The following is an 11,305-nucleotide window of genomic DNA, read 5'->3' on the forward strand; positions in this document are numbered from 1 at the left end:
TGATCACTGGCTGGTTCCTTTGTAGTGCTGAGAAGTGTTGTTCCATCATGTGCCTGTAGCATAGCTCGTCTGCTGACTGGTTGAAAATCATCTGGTTATTTGGCTACTCCATCTCACATTCCTGCCAGCAATATGTGGGTTCCACTTGCTGTACGTCCTCACCAGCACTTGCTATGATCAATCTTTGATTTCCGCCATCCTAACGGGTATGTGTCTTGTTTTAATTTGCATTTTTCTGATGACTAACAATATTGAGCATCTTTTCAGGTGCTCATTGGCCACCGTGAATCTTCTTCAGTGACACACCTATTCGAATCATTTGCCATTTTAATAATCGGGTTGTTTTCTTATTACTCAGTTATGCATGTTTTTTACACAGTCTAGATACAAGTCCTTGTCAGACGTACACATTGCGTATGTTTTCCCCCAGTCTGCAGCTTCTCTCAAGAGTGTGTTTGGAATTGCAGGAGTTTTTAATTTTGACAAAGTCAAGTTTCACATTTTTTTCTCATATTTCATGCATTTGTATCCCATGTTAGTTAGAAATATCAGCAAACTCAAGGCTACTGAAACTTTTCTCTTGTATTTTCTTCTAGAAGGCTTATAAGTTACCTGAGTTAGATCTGTGCTCCCTTCTGAGTAAATTTTTTGCATGTGGTGTGACGTAAGACTCAAGGTACATTTTTTGCATGTGGCCACTCGGTGGTTCCAGAACTATTTTTTGAGAAGTTTATCCTTCTCCCATCAACTTGCCTCGGCACCATTTTCAAACATGTATTCACTGTAGGTGAGTTAGTCAATTTCTGGGCCCTCTGTTGTGTTCTCTGCTGTGTACGTCTGTCTGCTACACCAGCACGACAGCGTTGGGACCACAGTAGCTTCTTAACAAGTGTTGATTTCAGATAGTGTCAGTCTCCCTTCTTTCTTCAAAAGTGGTATGGCTTTTCTAGTTTCTTGCCATTTCCATGTGAATGTTATTTTCACTTATTACAGCTTTTTTGAGGTATGATTGATAAACAAATACCTGCACATATTTAATGTGTACAGTTTGATGAGTTTGGACATACACATAAACTCGTCCGTGACACCATCACCACAATCAAGGTGATAAACATCCACCACCTCCACAGGCTTCCTCATGTCCCTCTGCTTGTGCATGTGTGCGTGTGTGTAAGAACATTTACTTCATGTCTGCTCTATAAACAGAATCTAAGTGCACGGTGCAGCACTGTTAACTGTATGCACTGTGTTGTACAGCAGATCTCTAGAACTTTTCATCAGGCACAGCGGAAACTTCTTACCCATTGAACAACCACCCCCATTCCCTTCACCTGCCAGCTCCTGGCACCCACCACGCTGTTTCTGCTTCTGTGAGTTTGACAATTTTAGATTCGTTGTGTAGGTGGAATCATGCCATGTTTGTCTGTCTGTGCTTATTTCCCTCGGCACAGTGTCCTACAGGCTCATCTGTGTCATTGCATGTGGCAGGATTTCCTTTTTTTTTTTTTTAAGGCTGCCATTGTGTGGTGCACCACACTTTCCTTATCCACCTGTCTGCTGATGGACATTTGGGCTGATCCCACGTCGTGGCTGTTGTGAATAGTGCTGTAGTGAACATGGGAGTGCAGATGTCTCTTCCAGACCCCAAAGATCTTAGTTCCTCAGGGATTTGCACCCAGCAGTGGGATTGCTGGATCATACAGTCATTCTATTTTTACTGTTCTGGGAACCCTCAGACTGTTTTCCACAGTGGTTGCCCCATTTTACATCCTCACCATATGAGTTTTAGAATCGTTTTCTCCGTTTGTACAAAAACTGTCTTCTGGGGTTTGGGCTGGGACTGTGTTGACTTGATAGATCAACTTGGGAAGAACTGACATCTTCACCGTGTTGCGTCTTCAGACTTACGAGCGTGGTGTGTCTCCCTTTGTTCAAGTCATTTTTAATTTTTCTCACTACTATTTTGTAGTTTTTCTATATGTAGGTCTTGTTCATCTTTTATCAAATTTATACCCAAATATTTCATATTTTCAATGATATTGTAAATGGAATTTTTATTTCAATTTATGATTATTTTTGTGAGTATTGGAAATACTGTTGATTTTTATATACTGACTTTGTATCTTGTAACCTAACTAAATTCCCTTATTTCTTCTGTTAGTTCTTTTTAGATTCTATAAGAGTTTCTAATACATAGTCATGTCATCTTCTAATAAAAACAATTTAACAGGTGGAGGACATTCCCTTATGTTCCTAGTTTGTTGAGAGTTTTTTTTATCTTTTCTGTATCATGAATGCTTGTTGAGATTTGTCCAGTGCTTTTTTCATGCATGGAGACGAAGGTTTTCATGTATGGAGACATGCTTCTGAATGTCACTTTGCCCAAGCAGTTTGAGCACAGTTTCAAATCTTTACTTTCCTGCAGATTTTCTACTTGCTCTAGCAGTTAAGACAGAGCTGCTGAACTCACCACCTGTAACTGTGGGTTTTCCTCTCTCCCCTCCTGGAGCTGTAGTTTGGCAACCTGTGCCTTGTGTCTCTGTTAGTGAGTGAGTGCACGTTTAGGACCTTTCTGTCCTCTTCATGAATCGACCCCTTTATCATCACGACAGGGTCCTTTGTGTCCCTGGTAATATTTCTTGCTCAGAAAGCTACTTTACCGGACATCAACAGATCCGTCATGGAATACAGCCCAGCAATAAAAAGAAAGACTGTTGATACACAGCACAGCACAGATGAGTGAAAGAAGCCACACCTAAAAGCTGCAGGCCTACGATTACGTTTATGTGACATTCCACAAAAGGCAAAACCAGAGGGACGCCGAGGAGGACATCGGGGCAGGGGAGGGGTTGGCCACAAAGGGGCCTCCGAGGGTGTTGCTGGGGTGACAGTGTTCCCTGTCCTGTGTAGGCAGCACACAACTCTGCCTTTGTCTGGCTTTGCAGAGTGACTCTTACCGTATGTAAATGATAAAAGGCTGTAAAAGAATCTTTTTATATAATGTATAAATATACATATATGATGTATATCCTTTTGAGTGGCAATTTTATAATATTTCTTAAAAACTATTTTTGTTTGTATCTTTTCCATTTTAGAGGTAAGCATCCCCATTCAGGGAATATTTTTAAGAAGTCATGAGAGAGGGGCCGGCCCGGTGGCGCACTGCTACAGTGCACCGCTTGGGAGCGCGGCGGCGCTCCCGCCGAGGGTTCGGATCCCACATACAGACCGGCCGCTCACTGGCTGAGCGAGGTGCGGGTGCAACACCGAGGGTTGCGATCCCGTTGCCGGTCACGAAAAAAAAAAAAGACAAAAAAAGGAAAAAAAAAAAAAAAGTCATGAGAGGTGATTTAGGTCGGAGGCACTTTTCTTAAACTCTGAATCTCTGCAGTGAAGGTTGTGATTAACCTGCCTGGTGGCCTATAGGATGGCATAGACTTGAGCCTGAGCTTGCCATTTTGTTCTCAGAACTCGTTAACTGAGGCATCACTCCCATGCAGTCAGGAGCACAGGTACTTACAGATGAGGTGTGCACATCTCTGCTGAGGACACACACATGGAGTCCTGAATCCGCAATAGCCACAAGACAGGGCAGGGCCATCCCCCACATCTGAAGCCTGGCGAGTGTTCACACACACATGTCACCAGCACCCAGCAAGGTACCCAGTGCTCCCGGTACCCCAGCTCCTTCCTTGCTCTCTCTCAAGCGACCCCCTCCAGGTAACTGCATCTGACTCCATCATGGGCCGCTCTTCCTGGAAACCCCCCATGGGCATCTTCCATATTGGTCTTCCCCAGCCCAGCATTGCCTCCTCAGATCCTACTGTGTGTCTGGAAGCTGTCTTCCCACCTCCCTCCCTCATGCACCCCTTTGTGGTCACCCACATCTCTTGGTCTGAATCTACCAGTTCATGCATCGGTCCTCTCTCTGCTCGTGGACACGTGGGTGTCTCCATCGTGGGGCTGTTGTGAGTAAAGCTACTGGAACATTCCAATCTGCACAGCTCTCCTGGGCATGAGCCTCTCCCTGTGGGTGTTTCCTGCAGGACAGCTCCCAGGCTGCAGGATCTGTGCTGCTCAGCCGCCTTCGTGGATCCTGCTGGCAGCTTTCCCAGGCAGCTGCACCGCTTCCAGCCCCACCAGCAGTGTGGGGACTTACAGTTGCCTGGCGTGCTTGCCTCCAGCTGGCATTTTGAGTCCTTTTAGTTTAGCTGATCACATAGGTGTTCGTATTGACATCTCACCATGCCTGGTGTTTGTGTCGTCCTTGTGCGTGCTGATGCTGGCCCACCTCCATGTGTCCTGGGGGTGTGGACACTGCTCTGCAGGGCCTGTTGGGTTCTGTGGCTCTGTTGTGGCATCTGCCTTTTTCTTACTGATTTGTTAGGAGTGCATTACAAGTGCTTTGTCAGAAATACGCATTGCAAATACTTTTTCCCAATCTAGGACTGGTCTTTCCCTCCTCTTAGTGATGTCCTTCAGTGAACTAGAGTTCTTAATGTAAAGTAGTCCAGCTTACCAGACCGTTCCTTTGGGGTTAATGGATTATGTGTTTTGTTTAAGAAATCTTTGCAGTTTGGTCCCCCACTGCACAAATTCTTTTGCATTTTCCTTATAACTTTTAAAATGAACTTGCCAATTTCTACCCAAAAAACCTCTAAAACAATAACAACAAAACCCCTGCTGGATGTGGATTGGGACTGTGTTGAATCTGTAGATCATTTGGGGTGAATAACTGATGTTTTAACAAGGTGCCGTCCTCAGATCCAGGACTGAGGCATGTCCCCACTCGCTGGGGTCGTCTTTACCTCTCCCAGCAATGTTTTGTAGTTTGCTTTGTAGAGATCTTGCATGTTTTGGTGAGATTTGTTTTTCAGTTCACTGGATAGATTCATTTTCCAAGTGTTGCCAGTATATTGAAAATTTAATTGAGTTTTTGCTTATTTTCCTCAGATCCAGCCATGTTGCTAAAGTTACTTATTAATACTAGTGTTTGCACCTCGTATCATGTGCTTTGTGAATTATGACAGTCCTGCCTCTCCCTTTCCCATCTCTGGACCTTTCACTTCTTCCTCTGGCCTGCTGTGCTGGCTAGGCCCTCCAGCACAGTGCTTGCGGTGATGTCCTCTTCTTGTCCCCACACAGGGAGGACATGCTGATGTGTCACATTGTGTCTGACGGTGTTTGTAGATACTCTGTATCTTAATTTGTTCAGCTGCTATGAAAGAAAACCATAGACAGAGTGGCTTATAAACAACAGACATGTGTTTCTATCAGCTCTGGAGGCTGGAAGTCCAAGATCAAGGTGTGGCAGGTGCAGTGTCTGGTGAGGACCTGGTTCCTGGTTCATAGACGGCACCTTCTCGCTGTGTCCTCACATGGTGGAAGGGGTGAGGGAGCTCTCTGAGGTCTCTCTTATAAGGACACTAATCCCATTCATGAGGCTCTACCCTCATGACCTCATCACCTCCCAAAGGCCCCACCTCCTAACACCATCCCCTTGTGGGTGAGAATTTCAACATAGGAATTTGGGGGGACACAAACATTCAGACCATCACACCCTTTGTTAGAATAAAGGTGTTTCCTTTTTATTCCTGGTCTATTTATTATTATTATTATTTTGAATTCTTTAATATTGCTGAATTGAATTTGCTAATATGCATTTTGTGTAGGATTTTTTGCATCTGTGTTCATGAGAGGTAATAGGCCTATAATTTTCCTTGTGTCCTTGACAGGTTTTGGTATCCAGGTTTTGCTGGTTTCATACCAAGAATTTGGAAAGGTTTCTTATTTTTATTCTCTGGAAGAGTTTGTATATGATTGTTTCCTGAAATGTTTGGTAGCATTCACCAGTGAAGCCTTCTGGGTCTGGAGTATTCTTGGTGGGAAAGTTTTAATTTTGGGATTCAATTTCTTGAAGAAACATAGGACTGTTCAGGTTTTCTATTCTTATGTAAGTTTTGGTTAGAAGCGTTAAGCAAGGAATTTGTCGGTTTTACCAGAGTTGTCCAATCTATTGGCATAGAGTTAAGCACGAATACCCGCTGTCTCTCCATTGTTTATGGGGTCTGTAGTGTCACCTGACATTGGTAATTTATGTTTTTTTCTTTTGTTCTTGAAGATTTTTGCTGAGGGTTAATTTTAAAAAATCTTTTCAAATCATTGAGGTTCGATTTTATTGATTTTCTGTTAAACGTTTATTTTTTCCCTTTCTTTTTTTTTTAAAAAGATGACCGGTAAGGGGATCTCAACCGTTGGCTTGGTGGTGTCAGCACCATGCTCAGCCAGTGAGCAAACCGGCCATCCCTATATGGGATCCGAACCCGCGGCCTTGGTGTTATCAGCACCGCACTCTACCGAGTGAGCCACGGGCCGGCCCTATTTTTTCCCTTTCTTAACTGCCCTTCAAAGTTTCCTTCCTTTCTCTTTGAGATGGAAGCCCAGGTCACTGATCCTCAGTCTTCTTTCCATCATACGTATTTAAAGCTGTAAATCTGCCGCTCTCATTGGCTTAGGTGCAAGCCATGGGTTTTGACGTGTGATGTTTTCAGTATCATTGCCTTCAAATCATTTCCTAAGTCACAGAGTCATTTATTCTTTCACTCCTGGGTTACTGGAACTTTGCTGCTTGATTCCCAGACTGAGGCTCTGCCAGTTACCTTCTTTTGTAGGTGCTGAATCCTGACTCTGGTCCCTGTGCACTCTGCTCCTGAGCCACCCGATCCTCAGCTGCTAAGCACACGCCCCGGACCGTTGTGTTTCGTGGACACAGTGGCGCTTGCCTCCATGGTGCTGCGGGTTGAAGGTCGCAGTTTGTCTTTCTGCTGCAGCGATTCACTCTGTCCAAGCTCCCCATGTGGAGCGGGGGGCAGTGGAGTGTCTGGAACTCACTGACTGCTCTCTGCCCTCTTGCGTGCAGGCCTGCGGCTGTCCACTCTACTGGAAGGGGCCACTCTTCTGTGGTGCTGGTGGGGAGCGCACAGGCTGTGTGTCCGTCCACAAGTTTGTCGCCATGTGGAGAAAGTGAGTCCAGGGCCCAGGCAGAGGGTCAGGGGCATCCCCGGGTCCTTGTGGCCAGTGGCTGGGCTTGTCCTCCTGTGGCCACATTGGCAAGGGAAGGACACTGACACTCCAGACGCGCATCCCTGGCCTGGGCGTTCTGATGTGTTTGCTCATAGGCCTCCCTTCTGTTCATGCTCTGTCTTTCTGCCATGTGGACGCCCGTGTGTGTGAGGACAGTTCAAAAGTCCCCTCTGTCGTTCCAGAATCCTCCAGACCTGTCATGACGACGCTGCCAAGTTTGTCCACCTGCTCATGAATCCTGGCTGCAACTACCTGGTGCAGGAAGACTTCGTCCCCTTTTTACAGGTGAGTGCCTGTGTGCAACACACACTGGCTTGGAGGCCAATGTCTCCCTCGGGTGCTGCCTCCCACCAGCCTTACGCAGTCAGTGGCGACCTCGAGCAGGTGCTGACAGCAGGCTCAGTAGCACTTGCAGTGTGCTCAACCTGCTGACCGTGCAGCCACCGAGTTGAGGGCTGTGCATTCATTGGGCACATCATTCTCCACACGAAACAGGTGACAGCGTTGCAGAATGCTGGTCTTCCAGACCCTATTCCAGTTCCTTTTAGAATAGTTCAGTGCATTACACTCCTGGTAAAGGTGGTTCACAGGTGAACGTTACTAGCTGTTTTGGAAATGTCCTGAGTTATGTGAACTACCAGTGAGTGCACTTGAGTAGAAGCAATTCACAGCATGTGCTGTTGTAGCTCTTTACTTCTGTCAGACGTCACGTTGGTCCTTGTGTTTTCAAACTTGACAAGATACTCTTCATCTGGAAAGGTTATATATTGATACTCTGATTTAAACTGAAGCTTCCTGTGCTTTTCCAGTGTGTGGGTGTTGTCATGCTACTTCACATACAGAACCGTGTGACTTTGTTCTGTGAACATAGCTTCTCTCGCACAGCCCTTGAGGGCGGGTGTTCTCACGTGTGCAGCTCGGGTGAGCTGCGCATCCTCAGTGCTCGTGTCTTCTCCCTGTGGGTATAGGACGTGGTGAACACCCACCCAGGCCTGTCCTTCCTGAAGGAGGCGTCGGAGTTCCACTCCCGCTACATCACCACGGTGAGTCCCCTAAGCGTGGACGGCCCTCCTGACGCCGACGCCACAGGCATTCCCGAAAGGCTTTGTTTTTCTTTGCCTTCCTGGAGGCCCGGCTGTATTTGTAACGAAGATCCTTTCATAGACCCCGTTTTCCTCATCTGTAAAATAAGATATTAGCACTTTCTCTCTGTGGGGTTTACCTGAGCATTGAGAGGTGGACCTCTTTACCATGCACAAAGCGGGCAGCTCTCCGTACACGCTGGGGGTCACACTCCAGCAAGTGTCAGGACAGGTCAGGGCATGTTTAGAAGGTAAGTGGGTCATCCTTCCTGAGCAGTAGGGGGTTCACTTTGGGATGTTCATGCTGAGATCTGTCAGTTTAAGAGAACGCATCTGCCCGTTCCTTGGGCGAGTCTTCCCAGAGCCTCCGTGTGCAGACCACTGTCTGCCCTGGGGACACAATTCCCTAGCAGATGCAACATGTCGGGAGGTCGGCTGCTGTGCTGAACGACCCTAGAGAAGCACCCCGGTGCTCTCTGGACAGTAGAGTCACAGCTTAAGGCTCGGTTGAGTTAGCAGGCAGTCAGTGAGCGAGACGCTGAAACGCATCAGTTCCATCAGTGAGGACCTGCCGTGAGCGTGTGCGCGAGCCTCTGTCTGGTTCCCGGCGGCCCAGGGTTTCTCTGTGCGGGAAGGTTAATGTCGCGGCAAAGGGCTTGAGGTCTCTTGGCCTCATCTGGCCTATAGAACTTCTGTGGTGCTCAGGTGGTTTGCTATGGGGTTCACTGAATCTGAGAATGAGAAGCGTCCACCTCCCTGTGACAGGCCTGTGCCCGGCTGCTGTGGCACGGCGATGGCGGCTCTTGCCTCTGACTGCTGGTGCTCCTGGGTAACCCAGCTCCGGCTCTAACCACAGGTCACATTCTGCTGTAGACACGTGAGAAAACGCAGAGAGTAAAACAAAACGTTTGTAACATCACTTCTGAGACTGAGCCGCCGCTCACTTCGGAGTGTGCTGCCCGCCGGGACCTTTCCCGCTCCCAGCTTCACTAGCACCGTTAAGAGTCACACACACCAGCAACAGCTGTGAGCACATAACCGCTCCAGTGTTTTCAGTATCATGTCTGCTGCCTCCGAAAACCAAAACAACACAAAGGAAAAAACAAAACCTCGTGCGCTCCTTGGGCACAGGCCTGTTACAGTCACCTTCGGAGGGGCAGCAACATTCCTGCCATCCACGTGACCCCGCAGGGCTGCCCACAGGACAGACACAGTGGCCTGGAGACAGCCCACTTGGCCACCCCATGGCATCCAGTCACAGAAGAGCAGCTTTAGAAAGAGAGTAGTTTGTCAGGTGCCTTTGCACTGGCCTCGTTCATACCTTAACATCCATGGCCAGGCGTCCTTCTGCCTCAGGCTCCTGAGGGCATGGGTAAAGATGGTGTCGACAGGTCACCGTAGGCTTTGTAGGGAGGGGATCTCAGGGACGTGGGTGCTGAGGGCACATCTGCCCTGTGGGGACGACTCTCATTGCTGTGGGAGGCGAAGGTGTGTCTGCCCTCTGGGGAGGACTCGGTAAGGTGGGGGAGGTACGTCTTGAGAAGACGTGTCAGAACGTCCTGTGATGGGGACTGGTGAGGTGATATGTGAGGATGAGGACGGGTTAGAGCATCATCATTGTGGGACCAGAGCTGAGCCAGGTCAGCAGCATCAGGCTGGCTGTGCAGGCAGGCGAGGTACCCGGTGCTGCAGTCATGTTTACACTTTTCTATGCACCAGTCAGTTGAGTGTTCCCGGCATTTCCAAGCAGGCTGTCAGTGACGTTCCACTCTTATGTGCACTCCCTGCCTCTCTGGAGTTCCTGTCTGGGGCACTCACCCATGTGCAGTCAGTGCGTGGCTTGGGGACGTCCTACCTTGAACCCACCTAGCCTAGTGTATTGCAGGTGTGGCCGAGTCCTGGGTGCAGACAGCCCCTCCCTGCCCCAGCCCTCCCTATAGCCCCCAGTCCGCCTGTCGAGACCTCTTTGTGCTTGGGCCAGGGCTGGGGCTTGGCCATCCTTCCCTCCACTGTCCTCAGAGTCCCCTACTACATTCTGCGTGCCCTCTCAGCGACTGGGGTCCTGCGGCATGGTCCCCGTCCTTTCCCCACGTGCCTGCCCTGCACATGCTGCACCGACAGGTCCTCCTCCTGCAGGTCATCCAGCGGATATTCTACACGGTCAACAGGTCCTGGTCGGGCAGGATCACTTGCACAGAGCTCAGGAGGAGCACCTTCCTACAGGTAGGCCACCACGGGGGGCGGGCGAGTGGGTGTTCGCCCATCCCCACACCACTGCCTGGCATGGACCCCACTCTCACGTGCTCCAGGCCTGTGATGCTCACAGCAGGGTGCCCACTGCCCAAGTCAGGGCCCCGAGCTGGCTGCGTTGGCACTGAGGAGACCCTCGCGCTTCTCTGTGATGCTGGGGCAGCTGGCCTGGGTCATAGGGGCTGCCGTGGGTTGTGCCCTGCTCCTGGCTGCCCCGCCCCTAGGTGCCCCCTCTTTAGTTGTCCCTCCACAGGGCTGCCCCATCCCAGGCACCCACACCCTCCAGCCAGCCTCAGGATCAGAGCCCTGAGCCCTGAGGAACAGGAGTCCCCCGGCTGAGGCGCCAGCCCACCTGCAAGAGGCTTGCCCCTCACGGCCCATCCTCGCATGTCTGTGGGTTTATGTTCCAGAATGTGGCCCTGCTAGAGGAGGAGGCAGACATCAACCAGCTGACCGAGTACTTCTCGTACGAGCACTTTTACGTCATCTACTGTAAGTTCTGGGAGCTGGACACTGACCATGACCTGCTCATTGACGCACAGGACCTGGCCCGGCACAACGACCATGGTGAGTGCACTTGTGGGACTCCCAGGCCCCAGCCCCCGCAGCACAGACGCTCTCCCTTCCTTGAGGTGGGCTACAGCCCCACGTCCACCTGGCCCTGAGCCTCCCCGTCTCCCCTCCCACCCTCCCAAAGAGTGGCCTGGCAATGAGGGACGTATGGGACACTCGGTTTCTGCAGAGGAAGGGCCTGTGCTCTGCAGGGTGCAGATCAAGATGCCCTGGCTCTAGGTTCCTGTCCCCAGCATCCCCTGCCCTCTGGATCCCAGCCCCAGCACAGATGCTTCACAAGACCTGACCTATCCTCACCTGCCCTGTGTACCTCACAC

General features: G+C 49.6%; 1 protein-coding gene across 1 annotated transcript in view; it reads left to right on the forward strand.

The window, feature by feature from the left end:
- The window catches only part of PPP2R3B (protein phosphatase 2, regulatory subunit B'', beta), a 29,258-nt gene that overhangs the window by 7,148 nt on the left and 10,805 nt on the right, over positions 1–11,305 (forward strand). The window contains exons 2-6 of the mRNA XM_008591156.1: positions 6,920–7,023; positions 7,266–7,368; positions 8,052–8,126; positions 10,185–10,388; positions 10,826–10,982. Of these exons, the coding sequence (XP_008589378.1) occupies positions 6,920–7,023; positions 7,266–7,368; positions 8,052–8,126; positions 10,185–10,388; positions 10,826–10,982 (643 nt within the window). The remainder of the gene's footprint in view (positions 1–6,919; positions 7,024–7,265; positions 7,369–8,051; positions 8,127–10,184; positions 10,389–10,825; positions 10,983–11,305) is intronic.

This window comes from Galeopterus variegatus, unplaced genomic scaffold, assembly GCF_000696425.1.
Source record: "Galeopterus variegatus unplaced genomic scaffold, G_variegatus-3.0.2 Scaffold6710, whole genome shotgun sequence".
NCBI lineage: Eukaryota > Metazoa > Chordata > Mammalia > Dermoptera > Cynocephalidae > Galeopterus > Galeopterus variegatus.